Here is a 20518-nt window from a genome sequence, read left to right on the forward strand (position 1 = left end):
TATTTGGTTAGGAAGTCTCTGTTATATTGTAGTGTATCATTTGTACTGTGATTCTTTTTGCAAGTATAATAGTCATAATACAGATAATAGGCTTTGGACCCTAAACCAGTATCTGTGTATTTCCTATAGTTTTAAGTGTTCACTTGAGCGTCGGTGACGCTCAAGCAGCTTTGTAGTTAGTCAGGTTACACAAAGTTGCACTTACACCCTGTATTCACATTAAGGTATTCCGTGTATAAAAGGTTTAGCCATAAAGGTATAGCGTTGTGAGCGTCTGCGCCGCTGGTGATCTCCTCGTGGTCTCGAGCGTCCGCTACGCCATAGCGAATCATTACTCTAGTCATCACCAATAACGTGCTGTCCTGTGATCACTGGGCCGTGAGCGAACGTGACGCTTGAGCGTCTCGCATACGGCTAAGCGATCATTACGCAACAAGCGTACCCTTACGGTACTTCTTAAGTAAACAGCGTACTGTGTTCTTAGACTTCATTAAGGGTTGTTTATACGACAAAGGAATTTAACATTGTCAGGCCACACGTTATATGATCACGGCAATGAAGGAGGCTTTGCAGATCTCTGATACTGCTGGTACCTCAAAAAGGGGTATTATGTGGGGGGTGAAAAAACTACCTGTATTTTTTCCAGAATCAGAGGAATTGAATGACGTGTGTGATGAAGCGTGGGTTAACCCCGATAGAAAACTGCTAATTTCCAAGAAGTTATTGGCATTATACCCTTTCCCACCAGACGTTAGGGCGCGCTGGGAAACACCCCCTAGGGTGGATAAGGCGCTCACACGTTTATCAAAGCAAGTGGCGTTGCCGTCTCCTGATACAGCCGCCCTCAAGGATCCAGCAGATAGGAGGCTGGAAACTACACTGAAGAGTATATACACACATACTGGTGTTATACTGCGACCGGCAATAGCCTCAGCCTGGATGTGCAGTGCTGGGGTAGTGTGGTTGGATTCTCTGACTGAAAATATTGATACCCTGGATAGGGACAGTATTTTATTGACTCTAGAGCAATTAAAGGATGCTTTCCTTTATATGCGAGATGCTCAGAGGGATGTTTGTACTCTAGCATCAAGAGTAAGCGCGATGTCCATATCTGCCAGAAGAAGTTTATGGACGCGACAGTGGTCAGGTGATGCGGATTCCAAGAGGCATATGGAAGTATTGCCATATAAAGGAGAGGAATTGTTTGGGGTCGGTCTTTCGGACCTGGTGGCCACGGCAACTGCCGGCAAATCCACTTTTTTACCTCAGACCCCCTCCCAACAGAAAAAGACACCGTCTTTTCAGCCGCAGTCCTTTCGCTCCTATAAAAAGCGACCAAAAGGACAGTCTTATCTGCCGCGAGGCAGAGGAAAGGGTAAGAAAGGGCAGCAAGCAGCCCCTGCCCAGGAACAGAAGCCCGCCCCGGCTTCTACAAAGCCATCAGCATGACGCTGGGGCTTTACAAGCGGACTCAGGAACGGTGGGGGGTCGACTCAAGATTTTCAGCAATCAATGGGTTCACTCACAAGTGGACCCGTGGGTCCTGCAGATAGTATCTCAGGGTTACATGCTGGAGTTCGAAAGGTCTCCCCCTCGCCGGTTCCTAAAGTCTGCTTTACCAACGTCTCCCTCAGAAAGGACGTCGGTTTTGGAAGCCATTCACAAGCTGTATTCTCAGCAGGTGATAGTCAAGGTACCCCTCCTACAACAGGGAAAGGGGTATTATTCCACACTATTTGTGGTACCGAAACCGGACGGTTCGGTAAGGCCTATTCTAAATCTGAAATCCTTGAACCTGTACATAAAGAAATTCAAGTTCAAGATGGAGTCACTCAGAGCAGTGATAGCGAATCTGGAAGAAGGAGACTTCATGGTGTCCTTGGACATAAAAGATGCTTATCTACATGTCCCGATTTACCCCTCACACCAAGGGTATCTCAGGTTCGTGATACAAGACTGTCATTATCAGTTTCAAACGCTGCCGTTTGGGTTGTCCACGGCCCCTCGGGTCTTTACCAAGGTAATGACCGAAATGATGGTTCTTCTACGAAGAAAAGGCGTATTAATTATCCCTTACTTGGACGATCTCCTGATAAGGGCAAAGTCCAGAGAACAGCTGGAAGTCGGTGTAGCGCTAACACAAGTAGTGCTTCAGCAACACGGGTGGATTCTAAATCTTCCAAAATCTCAATTGACCCCGACAACACATCTGCTGTTCCTGGGCATGATTCTGGACACGGTTCAGAAAAAGGTATTTCTCCCGGAAGAGAAAGCAAGGGAGTTATCCGAACTTGTCAAGAACCTCCTAAAACCAGGAACTGTGTCAGTACATCAATGCACAAGAGTCCTGGGAAAGATGGTGGCTTCGTACGAAGCGATTCCATTCGGCAGATTCCATGCACGAACATTTCAGTGGGATCTGCTGGACAAATGGTCCGGATCGCATCTGCACATGCATCAGCGGATAACACTGTCACCGAGAACAAGGTTGTCTCTCCTGTGGTGGTTGCAGACTGCCCATCTGTTAGTGGGCCGCAGATTCGGCATACAGGACTGGGTCCTGGTGACTACGGATGCCAGCCTACGAGGTTGGGGAGCAGTCACAAAGGGAAGAAACTTCCAGGGCGTGTGGTCAAACCTGGAGACGTCTCTTCACATAAATATACTGGAGCTAAGAGCGATCTACAATGCTCTAAGCCTGGCAAAATCGCTGCTTCAAGGTCAGCCGGTGTTGATCCAGTCCGACAACATCACGGCAGTCGCCCACGTAAACCGACAAGGCGGCACGAGAAGCAGGAGTGCAATGGCAGAAGCTGCAAGGATTCTGCGCTGGGCGGAGAATCATGTCGTAGCACTGTCAGCAGTGTTCATCCCGGGAGTGGACAACTGGGAAGCAGATTTCCTCAGCAGACACGACCTTCACCCGGGAGAGTGGGGACTTCATCCAGAACTTTTCCACATGATTGTGAACCGTTGGGAAAAACCAAAGGTGGACATGATGGCGTCTCGCCTCAACAAAAAATTGGACAGGTATTGCGCCAGGTCAAGAGACCCTCAGGCAATAGCTGTGGACGCTCTGGTAACACCGTGGGTGTACCAGTCAGTGTATGTGTTCCCTCCTCTGCCTCTCATACCAAAGGTACTGAGAATTATACGGAAAAGAGGAGTAAGAACAATACTGGTAGCTCCGGACTGGCCAAGAAGAACTTGGTATCCGGAACTTCAAGAGATGCTCACGGAGGATCCGTGGCCTCTACCTCTAAGAAGGGATCTGCTTCAGCAGGGACCTTTTATGTTCCAAGACTTACCGCGGCTGCGTTTGACGGCATGGCGGTTGAACGCCGGATTCTAAAAGAGAAGGGCATTCCTGAGGAAGTTATTCCTACTTTAATTAAAGCCAGGAAAGAAGTGACCGCACAACATTATCACCGCATTTGGAGAAAATATGTTGCGTGGTGTGAGGCCAAGAAGGCTCCAACGGAAGAATTTCAATTGGGTCGATTCTTACATTTCCTGCAAGCAGGATTGTCTATGGGCCTCAAATTGGGGTCCATTAAAGTTCAAATTTCGGCCTTATCAATTTTCTTCCAGAAGGAATTGGCGTCAGTGCCTGAAGTACAAACTTTTGTCAAAGGTGTACTACATATACAACCCCCAATAGTGCCTCCAGTGGCACCGTGGGATTTGAACGTGGTTCTAAATTTTCTCAAATCTCATTGGTTTGAGCCTTTAAAATCGGTAGATTTAAAATACCTTACATGGAAGGTAACCATGCTGTTGGCCCTGGCTTCAGCCAGGAGAGTTTCGGAGTTGGCAGCTTTGTCATACAAAAGCCCATATCTGATATTCCATTCGGACAGGGCAGAATTGAGGACACGTCCTCAATTTCTCCCTAAGGTGGTTTCGGCATTTCACTTGAACCAGCCTATTGTGGTGCCTGCGGCTACTAGCGACTTGGAGGACTCCAAGTTACTGGACGTTGTCAGAGCATTAAAAAATATATATTTCAAGGACAGCTGGAGTCAGAAAATCTGACTCGTTGTTTACATTGTATGCACCCAACAAGTTGGGTGCTCCTGCGTCTAAACAGACGATTGCACGTTGGATATGTAGTACAATCCAACTTGCACATTCTGTGGCAGGCCTGCCACAGCCTAAATCTGTAAAGGCCCATTCCACAAGGAAAGTGGGCTCATCCTGGGCGGCGGCCCGAGGAGTCTCGGCATTACAACTTTGCCGAGCAGCTACATGGTCAGGGGAGAACACGTTTGTAAAATTTTACAAATTTGATACTCTGGCTAAAGAGGACCTGGAGTTCTCTCATTCGGTGCTGCAGAGTCATCCGCACTCTCCCGCCCGTTTGGGAGCTTTGGTATAATCCCCATGGTCCTGACGGAGTCCCAGCATCCACTAGGACGTTAGAGAAAATAAGAATTTACTTACCGATAATTCTATTTCTCATAGTCCGTAGTGGATGCTGGGCGCCCATCCCAAGTGCGGATTGTCTGCAATGCTTGTACATAGTTATTGTTACAAAAATCGGGTTATTACTGTTGTTGTGAGCCATCTGTTCAGAGGCTACTTCGTTTGTGTTATCATACTGTTAACTGGGTTCAGATCACAAGTTGTACGGTGTGATTGGTGTGGCTGGTATGAGTCTTACCCGGGATTCAAGATCCTTCCTTATTGTGTACGCTCGTCCGGGCACAGTACCTAACTGAGGCTTGGAGGAGGGTCATAGGGGGAGGAGCCAGTACGCACCATGTGACCTAAAAGCTTTTTTAGATGTGCCCTGTCTCCTGCGGAGCCCGCTATTCCCCATGGTCCTGACGGAGTCCCAGCATCCACTACGGACTATGAGAAATAGAATTATCGGTAAGTAAATTCTTATTTTTTGTTTGCCATAATAGAATATGTATAAAGTAACATATTAAAGAAGCAAATTAAGAAAAATCACAAGGAATAGCTAAATCTTAGTCTATTTCATGCAAAACCATGCCATACATAGTGGGATATAGCAAAGATGTATGTGGACCTCATCTGTACCTTCATTTTCAATGTGCCAAGGTGGCTTTCATGTTGTTTTTCTAATATTCTTGTTATCAGCTTGTTGTAGTGGGTGTGAAGACCATCCATCAGCATTGCTGTGGAATATTGTCCCCTTAAAGTCAGTTGTCAGAAGTGTTAGCTCCTAAAGAATAAGATCATCTTTGTAATCTAGCTACTGTCATTGTAGGTACATGTTGAGTTTTCAATATCCAAAAGTACGAAATACGGAATATTCCGAAATACAGATTTTTTGAGCACCTAGTGACACATTTGCTTTCTGATAGTTCAGTGTACACAAATTTGTTTCATATACAAAATGATTCAACATATGATATCAAATTACCTACAGGTTATGTGTATATAAAATATAAATGCATTCTATTTTTAGACTAGTGTCCCATTCCCAAGATATCTCATTATGTTATTCAAATGTTTGAAAACACGGAAAAATCTGATATCCAAAATACTTCTGGTTCCAAGCATTTGGATAGGGTAGACTCAACATGTAACCTCTTTCTAACCTGCAGACTTCCTACGTAAGTCCATTTGTTATGATATTTCCTTCATTTTTTTTAATTTAATCTGTAAATTAACATGTCATGCGTCATGTGACGTCTGTCCATATACAAAACTTCTGGAAATAAAAGAATTAGAGAAAAACAACTGCAGCCACCTTTTCAATAGGAGCATCAAATCCAATGAGTTACAATATAGACAAATCTACAGGTCTGGTGCGTTGTCCTGTTACAGATCCAAATAAGCGTGCCCATATATTTTAGAAAGAAGCCCTATATTATGATGATCAGTGCAATAGTCCATACATATGAAATCACTTCCAGCGAAGTGACCTATCCTCTCCAAGGATCCACAACCATCAATTTACCTCAAAAAATTACAAAGATAACGATTCATGGTGTGGTGTGATCATATGAAATTTGATGATAATAAAATATGGTGAGTATAATTTAATCCACACCAAAGAGAGTGGAGCGTACCGAACTCACAATAAAAAAGTGTACAAGAATCCCATAAAGGTATCTTTATGCCTGCTGATCCTCCACATGTGATTTCAAACCAGAACAATGACAGGTCACCATTATATAACACCTTCATGAAAGATAGTTGTACCATACTCACACAGCCATACGCTGGATCATGTGCATAGTGGTTTCTTTGCTATAAACTCCCCCTGCTCCGTGACTTTGGGCTTCCCACCAAAAGGGGATTTTTGAGCATGGGGGTTAAAGAATAACCACCTCAGTAAATAATATTTCTCTTACGTCCTAGAGGATGCTGGGGACTCCGTAAGGACCATGGGGTATAGACGGGCTCCGCAGGAGATAGGGCACCTAAAAAGAACTTTGACTATTGTTGTGCAATGGCTCCTCCCTCTATGCCCCTACTCCAGACCTCAGTTAGATCTTGTGCCCAGAGGAGAATGGGTGCACTGCAGAGAGCTCTCCAGAGTTTTCTGTGGAAAAATAATATTGTTAGGTTTTTTATTTTCAGGGAGTCCTGTTGGCAACAGGCTCCCTGCATCGTGGGACCGAGGAGAGAGAAGCAGAGCTGGCTTGTCAAGTTGGGCACTGCTTCTAAGGCTACTGGACACCATTAGCTCCAGAGGGAGTCGGAACACAGGTCTCACCTGGGGTTCGTCCCGGAGCCGCGCCGCCGTCGTCCTCACAGATGCCGAAGATAGAAGCCGGATAGAGAAGGCAGAAGACATCAGATCTTCATGAGGTAAGGGCGCGCCATTGCTCCAAGTCACACACACACAGAGCAGCACTGAAGGGTGCAGGGCGCAGGGGGGGGGCACCCTGGGCAGCAATAAACCTTACATTTTGGCACAAATACAGTTGGATTAGACTGCTGAGGCAGTAAATCTATGATCCCCCGCCATTTTATTGAAAAATCACTGGGACCGAAGCCCGCCGTCGGGTGGGCGGAGCTTGATCCTCAGCACTAACCAGCGCCATTTTCTCCACAGAAGCTGCATGAGAGAAAACGCTGGCTCCCTGTTCTCTCCCCTGCTGAACACAGGCTGGAAAAAAGAGGAGGGGGGCACATTAGCGACGCAGTGAGTGGGAATTGGCATAATATATATATATATATATATACATATAAAAAAGCGCTATCTGGACATATTTTTTTCCAGTGTTTTAAGTGCTGGTGTGTGCTGGCATACTCTTTCTCTGTCTCTCATTAGGACCTGGTTGGGGTTTTGTCCCCTTATAGGTTAATCCCTGTGTGTGTGGGGTGTCGGTACGGGTGTGTTGACATGTCTGAGGCGGAAGGCTTCTCCAAGGAGGAGGTGGAGCAAATGAGTGGTGTGTCCCTGTCGGTTGTGCCGACTCCAGATTGGATGGACATGTGGCATATGTTGAATGCAAGTGTGGCATCTTTACATAAAAGGCTTGATAAGGCTGGTTTAGGGGGGACATCAGGGGGTCAATCCTCAGATTGGACCAACTCACAGGGCCCGTCGGGGTCTCAAAAGCGTCCCTTAACACAAGACACTACTACCGACACGGATTCTGATTCCAGTGTCGACTATGACGAAGTAAAATTGCATCCTAGGGTGACTAAAACCATTCAGTGTATGATTGTGGCAATAAGGGATGTGTTGCATATTGTGTATGAACCCTCGGTCCCCGACACAAGGGTACACATGTTTAAGGAAAAGAAACAGATTATTAATTTTCCCACATCTCATGAATTAAATGAATTCTTTGGAAAAGCTTGGGAGACTCCGGATAAGAGACCGCAGATCCCCAAAAGAATTTATATGGCATACCCTTTCCCTAAGCAGGACAGGGAGATTTGGGAATCACCCCCCACTGTGGACAAGGCCCTGACGCGCTTGTCCAAGAAAGTGGCGCTACCGTCTCCTGACACAGCGGCCCTTAAGGACCCTGCAGATCGCAGGCAAGAAACTACCTTAAAGTGTATTTATTCTCATACGGGTGCTGTGTTAAGACCGACAATTGCGTCGGCATGGGTGTGTAGCGCAATTGCAGCTTGGACAGATGAGCTGACAGATCAATTTGATAATATGGATAAGGATACTATATTCCTAACTCTAGCCCATATTAAAGACGCAGTCTTATTTATGAGGGATGCTCAAAGGGACATTGGATTGCTAGCTTCTAGGGCCAATGCCATGTCTATCTCAGCGAGAAGATCCTTATGGACTCGCCAATGGACGGGTGATGCGGATTCCAAGAAACATATGGAAGTACTACCCTATAAGGGAGATGTATTGTTTGGGGATGGGCTGACGGACCTGGTTTCCACAGCTACAGCAGGTAAATCAAATTTTTTACCATATATTCCCCAACAGTAAAAGAAAATAACACCCTATCCGATGCAGTCCTTTCGGTCGCACAAGTCCAAAAGAGGTCGGGGATCCTCTTTCCTCGCCAGAGGTAAGGGCAGAGGCAAGAGAGCACCTGCTTCGGCAGGTGCCCAGGAACAAAAGTCCTCCCCGGCTGCTCCAAAACCCACAGCATGACGCTGGGGCTCCCCTGAGGGAGTCCGCACCGGTGGGGGCACGTCTTCGACTTTTCAGTCAGGCCTGGGTCAGTTCGGACCTGAATCCCTGGGTGTTGGAAATAGTTTCCCAGGGTTACAATTTGGAATTCGAGGAGGTGCCCCCGAGCCGATTTTTCAAATCGGCCCTACCAGCTTCCACATCGGAAAGGGATGTAGTGTTAGCTGCAATTCAAACGCTGTGTATACAGCAAGTGATAATCAAGTTTCCCTGCACCAGCAGGGAAGAGGTTACTATTCAACCCTATTTGTGGTCCCGAAACCAGACGGTTCGGTCAGACCTATTTTGAATCTGAAATCCCTAAACCTGTACATAAAAAGATTCAAATTCAAAATGGAATCTCTCAGAGCGATAATAGCCAACATGGAGGAGGGGGAGTTTATGGTGTCTCTGGACATAAAGGATGCGTACCTTCATGTCCCCATATATGCCCCCCATCAGGAATACCTGAGATTCGCTGTACAGGATTGTCATTACCAATTTCAGACGTTGCCGTTTGGACTTTCCACGGCCCCGAGGATTTTCACCAAGATAATGGCGGAAATGATGGTGGTCCTGCGCAAGCATGGAGTCACAATTATCCCATACTTGGACGATCTCCTGATAAAAGCAAGATCAAGGAAGAAATTGCTGAGCAGTGTGGCGCTCTCTCTGAGAGTGCTCCAGCAACACGGTTGGATTCTAAATCTACCGAAGTCACAGTTGATTCCGACAACTCGACTACCGTTCCTAGGTATGATACTGGATATGGAACAAATGAAGGTCTTCCTCCCAATAGAGAAAGCCCAAGACATCCAGAACATGGTCAGAGACCTGCTAAAACCGAAAAGGGTGTCAGTTCACCAATGCACTCGAGTTCTGGGGAAAATGGTGGCGGCCTACGAGGCCATTCCCTACGGAAGGTTCCATGCAAGGACTTTTCAATGGGACCTTCTGGACAAGTGGTCCGGGTCCCATCTGCACTTACATCGGAAAATAACTCTGTCCCCAGGGACCAGAGTGTCCCTCCTGTGGTGGTTGCAAAGTGCTCACCTCCTGGAGGGTCGCAGGTTCGGAATTCAGGATTGGATCCTGGTTACCACGGATGCGAGCCTCCGAGGATGGGGAGCGGTCACACAGGGAAAGACTTTTCAGGGGCTTTGGTCAGACCAGGAGTCCTGTCTACACATCAATGTGTTGGAACTCAGGGCCATTTACAACGGCCTTCGACAAGCGGAGAGTCTTCTTCGAAACCTACCGGTTCTGATTCAATCAGACAATGTCACAGCAGTGGCTCTTGTGAACCGCCAAGGCGGGACAAGAAGCAGAGAATCGCGATGACCGAAGCCACAAAGATCCTTCGCTGGGCGGAAAATCATGTAAGCGCTCTGTCGGCTGTCTTCATTCCGGGAGTGGACAACTGGGAAGCAGACTTCCTCAGCAGACACAATCTCCATCCAGGAGAGTGTGGACTTCATCAAGAAGTCTTTGCAGACGTAACACGTCTTTGGGGAACTCCTCAAATAGACATGATGGCGTCACGCCTCAACAAAAAACTTCGGAGGTATTGCGCCAGGTCTCGGGACCCTCAGGCAGTAGCAGTAGACGCACTGGTAACACCGTGGGTGTTCGAATCGGTCTACGTGTTTCCTCCTCTTCCTCTCCTCACGAAAGTGTTGAGGATCATAAGACGAAGAAGAGCACAGACGATACTCGTTGTCCCACACTGGCCTCGAAGGGCCTAATACTCGGATCTACAAGAGATGCTCACAGGAGATCCCTGGCCTCTTCCTCTGAGGAAAGACCTGTTGCAGCAGGGGCCCTGTGTATTTCAAGACTTACCGCGGTTACGTTTGACGGCATGGCGGTTGAACGCCGAATCCTAGCGAAAAAGGGGATTCCGGAAGAGGTCATCCCTACTTTAATAAAGGCTAGGAAGGAGGTGACGGTAAAACATTATCACCGTATCTGGCAAAAGTATGTGTCTTGGTGTGAGACCAAGAATGCACCTACGGAAGATTTTCATCTGGGTCGTCTTCTCCACTTCCTACAGACAGGAGTGGATATGGGCCTGAAATTAGGCTCGGTTAAGGTACAGATTTCGGCCCTCTCAATTTTCTTTCAGAAGGAATTGGCTTCTCTTCCAGAAGTCCAGACGTTTGTAAAGGGAGTGCTGCACATCCAGCCCCCTTTTGTGCCTCCAGTGGCACCATGGGACCTGAACGTGGTGTTGCAGTTCCTAAAATCACACTGGTTTGAACCGTTTAACAAGGTTGAGTTGAAATTTCTTACCTGGAAGGTGGTCATGTTGTTGGCCTTAGCATCAGCAAGGCGAGTGTCAGAATTGGCGGCTTTGTCACACAAGAGCCCCTACTTGATTTTTCATGTGGATCAAGCTGAATTGAGGACACGTCCGCAATTTTTGCCTAAAGTGGTTTCTTCGTTCCATATGAATCAACCTATTGTGGTGCCTGTGGCTACAGGTGACATGGAGGATTCCAGATCCCTGGACGTAGTCAGGGCCTTAAAAATTTATGTAGCCAGGACGGCTAGAATTAGGAAAACAGAGGCTCTATTTGTCCTGTATGCGGCCAATAAGATTGGCGCTCCTGCTTCGAAGCAGACTATTGCTCGCTGGATCTGTAATACGATTCAGCAGGCTCACTCTACGGCTGGATTGCCAGTACCAAATTCGGTTAAGGCCCATTCCACTAGGAAGGTGGGCTCTTCTTGGGCGGCTGCCCGAGGCGTCTCGGCATTACAACTTTGCCGAGCGGCGACTTGGTCAGGGTCAAACACTTTTGCTAAATTCTACAAGTTTGATACCCTGGCTGATGAGGACCTAGCGTTTGCTCAGTCGGTGCTGCAGAGTCATACGCACTCTCCCGCCCGATTGGATGCTTTGGTATAAACCCCATGGTCTTTACGGAGTCCCCAGCATCCTCTAGGACATAAGAGAAAATAAGATTTTAAACCTACCGGTAAATCTATTTCTCTTACGTCCTAGAGGATGCTGGGGACTCCGTAAGGACCATGGGGTATAGACGGGCTCCGCAGGAGATAGGGCACCTAAAAGAACTTTGACTATGGGTGTGCACTGGCTCCTCCCTCTATGCCCCTCCTCCAGACCTCAGTTAGATTCTGTGCCCAGAGGAGAAAGGGTATAAAGCAGTGAGCTCTCAAGAGTTTGCTGTTTTAAAGAATTTTGTTAGGTTTTTTATTTTCAGGGAGTCCTGTTGGCAACAGGCTCCCTGCATCGTGGGACTGAGGAGAGAGAAGCAGAGCTGGCTTGTAAGGTTGGGCACTGCTTCTAGGCTACTGGACACCATTAGCTCCAGAGGGAGTAGGAACACAGGCCTCACCTGGGGTTCGTCCCGGAGCCGCGCCGCCGTCCTCCTCACAGATGCCGAAGATAGAAGCCGGGTGAGTATTGAGGAAAAGACTTCAGGCGGCAGAAGACATCAGATCTTCATGAGGTAAGCTGCGCGCCATTGCTCCCAGTCACACACACACAAGAGGCACTGTAGGGTGCAGGGCGCAGTGGGGGGCGCCCTGGGCAGCAATAAACCTCAATTTGGGCATAAATATGTTGGATTAGGCTGCGGGACAGTAAATCCACGGACCCCTGCCATTTTCTTACAATATTATGAGGGGACCGAAGCCCGCCGTCGGGTGGGCAGGGCTTGATCCTCGGCACTAACCAGCGCCATTTTCTCCACAGAGGCTGCATGAGAAAACGCTGGCTCCCTGTTCTCTCCCCTGCTGAGCTTCACAGGCTGGAAAAAAGAGGATAGGGGCCCATTGGCGACGCAGTGAGTGGAGATTAACATTATAAATATATAAAAGCGCTATCTGGTCATATATTCCAGTGTTTGGGCGCTGGGTGTGTGCTGGCATTCTCTCTCTCTGTCTCCCCTAAGGGCCTGGTTGGGGTTTTGTCCCCTTATAGGTAACTCCCTGTGTGTGTGGGGTGTCGGTAAGTGTGTGTCGACATGTCTGAAGCGGAAGGCTTCTCCAAGGAGGAGGTGGAGCAAATGAGTGGTGTGTCCCCGTCGCTGGTGCCAACTCAGGATTGGTTGAGCATGTGGCATAGGTTAAATGCAAGTGTGACATCTTTACATGAGAGGCTTGATAAGGCTGAATTAAGGGGAACATCAGGGGCTCAATCCTCGGATTGGACCGATTCACAGGGCCCGTCGGGGTCTCAAAAACGTCCCTTAACACAAGACACTACTACCGACACGGACTCTGATTCCAGTGTCGATTATGACGAACTAAAATTGCACCCTAGGGTGACTAAAACCATTCAGTGTATGATTGTGGCAATTAGGGATGTCTTGCATATTGTGGATGAACCCTCGGTCCCCGACACAAGGGTACACATGTTTAAGGAAAAGAAACAGATTATAAATTTTCCCACATCTCATGAATTAAATGAATTCTTTATAAAAGCTTGGGAGACTCCGGAGAAGAGGCCGCAGATCCCCAAAAGAATTTATATGGCATACCCCTTCCCTAAACAGGACAGGGAGATTTGGGAATCACCTCCCACTGTGGACAAGGCCCTGACGCGCTTGTCCAAGAAGGTGGCGCTACCGTCTCCTGACACAGCTGCCCTTAAGGACCCTGCAGATCGCAGGCAAGAAACTACCTTAAAGGGTATTTATTCTCATACGGGTGCTGTACTACGACCGACGATTGCGTCGGCATGGGTGTGTAGCGAAGTTGCAGCTTGGGCAGATGAGCTGACAGATAATTTTGATAGTATGGATAAGGATACTATATTCTTAACTATAGCCCATATAAAAGACGCAGTCTTATTTATGAGGGATGCTCAAAGAGACATTGGATTGCTGGCTTCTAGGGCCAATGCCATGTCGATCTCAGCGAGACGATCCTTATGGACTCGCCAATGGATGGGTGATGCGGATTCCAAAAAGCATATGGAAGTACTACCCTATAAGGGTGATGTATTGTTTGGGGATGGGCTGACGGACCTGGTTTCCACAGCTACAGCAGGTAAATCAAATTTTTTACCATATATTCCCCAACAGCAAAAGAAAATGCCACCCTACCAGATGCAGTCCTTTCGGTCGCACAAGTCCAGAAGAGGTCGGGGATCCTCCTTCCTTGCAGGGCAGAGGCAAAAGGGCAGAGGCAAAAGAGCACCTGCTTCGGCAGGCGCCCAAGAACAAAAGTCCTCCCCGGCTACTCCAAAACCCACAGCATGACGCCGGGACTCCCCTGAGGGAGTCCGCATCGGTGGGCGCACGTCTTCGACTTTTCAGCCAGGTCTGGGTCAGCTCAGACTTGAATCTCTGGGTGTTAGAAATAGTTTCCCAGGGTTACAAACTGGAATTCGAAGAGGTGCCCCCGCGCCGATTTTTCAAGTCGGCTCTACCAGTTTCCACGTCGGAACGGGATGTAGTGTTAGCTGCAATTCAAACGCTGTGTATACAGCAAGTGATAATCAGGGTTCCCATGAACCAGCAGGGAAGAGGTTATTACTCAACCCTCTTTGTGGTCCCGAAACCGGACGGTTCGGTCAGCCCTATCTTGAATCTGAAATCCCTAAACCTGTACATAAAAAGATTCAAATTCAAAATGGAATCGCTCAGAGCGATAATAGCCAATATGGAGGAGGGGGAGTTTATGGTGTCTCTGGACATAAAAGAGGTGTACCTTCATGTCCCCATATATCCCCCCCATCAAGAATTCCTGAGATTCGCTGTACAGGATTGTCATTACCAATTTCAGACGTTGCCGTTTGGACTTTCCACGGCCCCGAGGATTTTCACCAAGATAATGGCGGAAATGATGGTGGTCCTGCGCAAGCATGGAGTCACAATTATCCCATACTTGGACGATCTCCTGATAAAAGCGAGATCAAGGGAGAAATTGCTGAGCAGTGTGGCGCTCTCTCTGAGAGTGCTCCAGCAACACGGTTGGATTCTAAATCTACCGAAGTCACAGTTGATTCCGACAACTCGATTACCGTTCCTAGGTATGATACTGGATACGGAACAAATGAAGGTCTTCCTTCCAATGGAGAAAGCCCAGGACATCCAGAACATGGTCAGAGACCTGCTGAAACTGAAAAGGGTGTCTGTTCACCAGTGCACTCGAGTTCTGGGAAAGATGGTGGCGGCCTACGAGGCCATTCCATTCTGAAGGTTCCATGCAAGCACTTTTCAATGGGACCTTCTGGACAAGTGGTCCAGGTCCCATCTACACTTACATCGAAAAATAACTCTGTCCCCAGGGGCCAGGGTGTCTCTCCTGTGGTGGTTGCAAAATGCTCACCTACTGGAGGGTCGCAGATTCAGAATTCAGGATTGGATCCTGGTTACCACGGACGCGAGCCTCCGAGGATGGGGAGCAGTCACACAAGGAAGACATTTTCAGGGACTTTGGTCAGACCAGGAGTCATGTCTACACATCAATGTGTTGGAACTCAGGGCCATATACAACGGCCTTCGACAAGCGGAGGGTCTTCTTCGAAACCTACCGGTTCTGATTCAGTCAGACAATGTCACAGCAGTGGCTCATGTGAACCGCCAAGGCGGGACAAGAAGCAGAGTCGCGATGGCGGAAGCCACCAGGATTCTTCGCTGGGCAGAAAATCACGTGAGCGCTCTGTCGGCTGTCTTCATTCCGGGAGTGGACAACTGGGAAGCAGACTTCCTCAGCAGACACGATCTCCATCCAGGAGAGTGGGGACTTCATCAAGAAGTCTTTGCAGACATAATACGTCTTTGGGGAACTCCTCAAATAGACATGATGGCGTCACGCCTCAACAAAAAACTTCGGAGGTATTGTGCCAGGTCTCGGGACCCTCAGGCAGTAGCAGTAGACGCTCTGATAACACCGTGGGTGTTCAAGTTGGTCTACGTGTTTCCTCCTCTTCCTCTCATCACAAAAGTGTTGAGAATCATAAGACGAAGAAGAGTACAGACGATACTCGTTGTCCCAGACTGGCCTCGAAAGGCCTGGTACTCAGATCTACAAGAGATGCTCACGGGAGATCCCTTGCCTCTTCCGCTGAGGGAAGACCTGTTGCAACAGGGGCCCTGTGTATTTCAAGACTTACCGCGGTTACGTTTGACGGCATGGCGGTTGAACGCCGAATCCTAGCAAAAAAGGGGATTCCAGAAGAGGTCATCCCTACTTTAATAAAGGCTAGGAAGGAGGTGACGGTTAAGCATTATCACCGTATCTGGCGAAAGTATGTGTCTTGGTGTGAGACCAAGAATGCACCTACGGAAGATTTTCATCTGGGTCGTTTTCTCCACTTCCTACAGACAGGAGTGGATATGGGCCTGAAATTAAGCTCTGTTAAGATTCAGATTTCGTCCCTCTCGATTTTCTTTCAGAAGGAATTGGCTTCTCTTCCAGAAGTCCAGACGTTTGTAAAGGGAGTGCTGCACATCCAGCCCCCTTTTGTGCCTCCAGTGGCACCATGGGACCTCAACGTGGTGTTGCAGTTCCTAAAATCACACTGGTTTGAACCGCTTAACAAGGTTGAGTTGAAATTTCTTACTTGGAAGGTGGTCATGTTGTTGGCCTTGGCATCGGCAAGGCGAGTATCAGAATTGGCGGCTTTGTCACACAAAAGCCCCTACTTGATTTTTCATGTGGATCGAGCTGAATTGAGGACACGTCCGCAATTTTTGCCTAAGGTGGTTTCTTCATTCCATGTGAATCAACCTATTGTGGTGCCTGTGGCTACAGGTGACCTGGAGGATTCCAGATCCCTGGACGTAGTCAGGGCCTTAAAGATTTATGTAGCCAGGACGGCTAGAATTAGGAAAACAGAGGCCCTGTTTGTCCTGTATGCGGCCAATAAGATTGGCGCACCTGCTTCGAAGCAGACTATTGCTCGCTGGATCTGTAATACGATTCAGCAGGCTCACTCTACGGCTGGATTGCCGGTGCCAAATTCGATTAAGGCCCATTCCACTAGGAAGATGGGCTCTTCTTGGGCGGCTGCCCGAGGCGTTTCGGCATTACAACTTTGTCGAGCGGCGACTTGGTCGAGGTCAAACACTTTTGCTAAATTCTACAAGTTTGATACCCTGGCTGATGAGGACCTAGCGTTTGCTCAGTCGGTGCTGCAGAGTCATACGCACTCTCCCGCCCGATTGAATGCTTTGGTATAAACCCCATGGTCCTTACGGAGTCCCCAGCATCCTCTAGGACGTAAGAGAAAATAAGATTTTAAACCTACCGGTAAATCTATTTCTCCTAGTCCGTAGACGATGCTGGGCGCCCGTCCCAGTGCGGAAACTCTGCAAGACTTGTATATAGTTGTTGATTACATAAGGGTTATGTTACAGTTGGAATCGGTCTTGGACCGTTGCTTTTTTTTGTTCATACGGTTAACTGGTTATGTATAATCCAGGTTACATGGTATGATTGGTGTGGGCTGGTATGAATCTTGCCCTTGGATTTCTAAATCCTGCCTTGTAGTGTCCATCTCCTCTGGGCACAGTTCTCTAACTGAGGTCTGGAGGATGGGGCATAGAGGGAGGAGCCAGTGCACACCCATAGTCAAAGTTCTTTTAGGTGCCCTATCTCCTGCGTAGCCCGTCTATACCCCATGGTCCTTACGGAGTCCCCAGCATCCTCTACGGACTAGGAGAAATAGATTTACCGGTAGGTTTAAAATCTTATTATTTTAGTGGATTTATTAAAAAGTTAAAAGCTGGATTGATTATCAACACACTTAAAAGGATGCGTATGACAAATATATCACCTGAGCTGAGGTTAACGGCCGCTCACTGCAGTCAATGGAGACAATCATATACGCATTGAGATTAGTGCAAAGTCAGTCAAAAGCTCTCCATTCCAATGCTTTTCTACTTCAATAAGTCATTTTCAGGGATAGCTGCAATAGATTAAACCAGATCAGCCTTGTACTATAGACCTGATTCATATTTGTAATTAAAATATAAAGCACACAACTAGGCAAACCCGTGTTGCACTTTCGGTGGAGCAGATGTTACATGTGTAGAAAGAGTTAGATTTGGGTGGGGTGTGATAAAACTGAAATCTAAATTGCGGTATAAAAATAAAGCAGGCAGTATTTAGCCTGCTCAGCAAAAAATATAAATGTGTTTGCTCCCCTTGCATGGCAACATGGTTTGTTCCAGACAGAAAGTTACTTGCTTTTTTTTTTTTTTTTTACAAACATGAATCAGGCCCCTATTCACCTTACAGGCATGCAGCCTGCATGGGAACTATTACACTGCAGCCATGTTATTGGATGTGTGCCTGCTATCATATGCAGGTCCAGGGGCGGATTGGCCATAGGGCTCACCAGGAAGATTCCTGGTAGTCGGGCAAGTTTGTGGGTTTTGTGTGATGTCATGTGGCCCAGGGCCGGCGCTTCCATTAGGCAGCTTTAGGCAGCTGCCTAGAGCGCTGACCACCAGAGGGCGCCCCTGACCTGGCCGAACACCGCAGGAAGTATGATTCTGAAGGAGACTGACAGATGCTTCATATGATAGTTGCAGCAGCCTTAAGCCTTACCTTGTCTGCTTTCCACTGCTCTCTGGACTAGCCACATGTGCTGTGCTGTTACTGTACACAGCCAGCCCGTCAGCTCCCATCCCCTGCTGTTGCCTTCTTCTCACTCTCCCAGCCAAGCATTGTAGCTCCGCCCCCTAGATGAGAGATGAGGAGCTGGCTCGTGCTGTGATCAGCTGCACACTGAGACTACAGCGAGAGGCTGTGTTCTGTCTGGTGGTAAGTAGCATAATCATGTGCTGTGTTTCTATATAAACTGACACCCAAAAGTGCAGCATCTACAATTAAATAGTTTAATTTCCTGAGTTTGGCTACCCCATTCCTGCGTACAAACCTCTCTCCCCTCTGCTACTGCTGGAGGCACAAAGTGTTCGTGTGGGTCAGATGGGGATCTGGACAGTGGAGGGAATGGAACACATGTTGGTCCCTGCATCAATACTACTCTGCATTCCTGCCCCACCCCCCTTCCTGAACTTGAACCTAGGAAAGATGTTGCTATATATCTTCAAATGGAAATGTAATATCATGTATAATGGGTGTCAGTGCTAGCAGGAAGGAAGGGAGAGAGAGAGGGTGTCTAGCAGGAGGGGTGCATGGCTGCTTCCCCTGGTGCCAAATGTATTGCAGAGGGAGCGCGTAGTACCTACCAACGAGCAGAGAGACTGGATGATGTTGATGATCCTGTTTAGCAGTTCATGCGGCCATAGATGAAGCCTGTCTGTTTAGCTGGGTGGTGTGTTATAGGAGGAACTGTCCTGAGTTGCTCGGGGGATGTAGTTATGTGACTAGCAGTCAGGAGACCGCTGATCACATTACCGACGGCTACAACCCGCCCCCCTCTAAATCCCAACAGTTGGCATGCTGACTAGCAGGGAGTATTCCCACCACAACACCCATAGCCACCGAGCCCGCAGCATGGCGAACACAGCGAGCCCGCAAGGAGCTTGTTGCGCTCGCCCTCACCCGCCGGCATTGCACCGCCGGGATTCAGTGGTCGGTATGCTGACCTCAGGGATCCCCAGCAGCGTAATGCATACCCAAAGTGTGCTGGGGACCTAGGTGGGGGGGAGGCTGGGATGGGTTACATGTCCGCCCGTGTGACCCACTGATGTGCAGTGGTGGTGGTTGCCGGGGAGGAAGTCAGCAGCATGCAGAGGTCAGCGTGAAGGGGGTACAACCTCGTGGCCCCTTTGAACCGAGGAACCCAGGATAATTGTACCCTTTGTCCCCCTCCTGTCGCCGAGCCTGTGCAGATATAAGCGGAATTGATAAAAGGACTCTCAGCCCTCCTAAAATATCAGACTCAACTATACAGCTAAGCTATGTGGGAACGCTGCATTGTAATGTTTTAAAAATACACGTTATTATTGCAAATCCTCTTGAGTACTGCGTTTGGTTCTTTGGAACATTATACATAGATATTTTTATATATATATTTCTCTGACGTCCTAGTGGATGCTGGGTACTCTGTAAGGACCATGGGGAATAGACGGGCTCCGCAGGAGACTGGGCACTTCTTTAAAGAAAAGATTAGGTACTACATCTGGTGTGCACTGGCTCCTCCCTCTATGCCCCTCCTCCAGACCTCAGTTAGAATCTGTGCCCGGCCTGAGCTGGATGCACTTAGTGGGCTCTCCTGAGTTCACTAAAAAGAAAAGTATTTGTTAGGTTTTTTATTTTCAGTGGGATCTGCTGGCAACAGACTCACTGTTACGTGGGACTTAGGGGAGAGAAGCAAACCTACCTGCTTGCAGCTAGCTTGTGCTTCTAGGCTACTGGACACCATTAGCTCCAGAGGGATCGAACACAGGGCCCGACCTCGATCGTCCGTTCCCGGAGCCGCGCCGCCGTCCCCCTTGCAGAGCCAGAAGACGGAAGAAACCGGAGGAAATCGGCGGCTGAAGACTTCGGTCTTCAATAAGGTAGCGCACAGCACTGCAGCTGTGCGCCATTGCTCCCACAGCACACCACACGCTTCGGTCACTGGTGGGTACAGGGCGCTGGGGGGGGGGGGGGCGCCCTGGGCTGCAATTAATATACCTTTTGGCAATAAAAAGCACATAATACAGTGTTTAACACTGTATATGTGCAGAAACCCCCGCCATTAACGTTATAAAAAGCGGGAGAAGCCCGCCGTTGAAGGGGCGGGGCTATCTCCCTCAGCACAGCCAGCGCCATTTTCTCTTCACAGCTCCGCTGGAAGGACGCTTCCCAGGCTCTCCCCTGCAGTATACACTACAGAAAGGGTAAAAAAGAGGGGGGGCACATAAATTTAGGCGCAAATTGTGATATAAGTAGCTATAGGGGGAAAATTCACTTTGTGTATAGTGTATATCCCTCTGTTATATAGCGCTCTGGTGTGTGCTGGCATACTCTCTCTCTGTCTCCCCAAAGGACTTTGTGGGGTCCTGT

General features: G+C 48.2%; 1 protein-coding gene across 15 annotated transcripts in view; it reads left to right on the forward strand.

Moving 5' to 3' along the window:
• The window catches only part of RIMS1 (regulating synaptic membrane exocytosis 1), a 581909-nt gene that overhangs the window by 153726 nt on the left and 407665 nt on the right, over positions 1–20518 (forward strand). The window contains exon 1 of one of the 15 annotated variants that reach the window (XM_063916802.1): positions 18233–18325. The exons of the other annotated variants lie outside the window; for them this stretch is intronic. Within the exon in view, the coding sequence (XP_063772872.1) occupies positions 18248–18325 (78 nt within the window). The 5' untranslated portion in view covers positions 18233–18247. Of the gene's footprint in view, positions 1–18232; positions 18326–20518 lie in introns of those variants that run through there. 15 annotated transcript variants of the gene reach the window in all.

This window comes from Pseudophryne corroboree, chromosome 4 (genome assembly GCF_028390025.1).
Source record: "Pseudophryne corroboree isolate aPseCor3 chromosome 4, aPseCor3.hap2, whole genome shotgun sequence".
Taxonomy (NCBI): Eukaryota; Metazoa; Chordata; class Amphibia; order Anura; family Myobatrachidae; genus Pseudophryne; species Pseudophryne corroboree.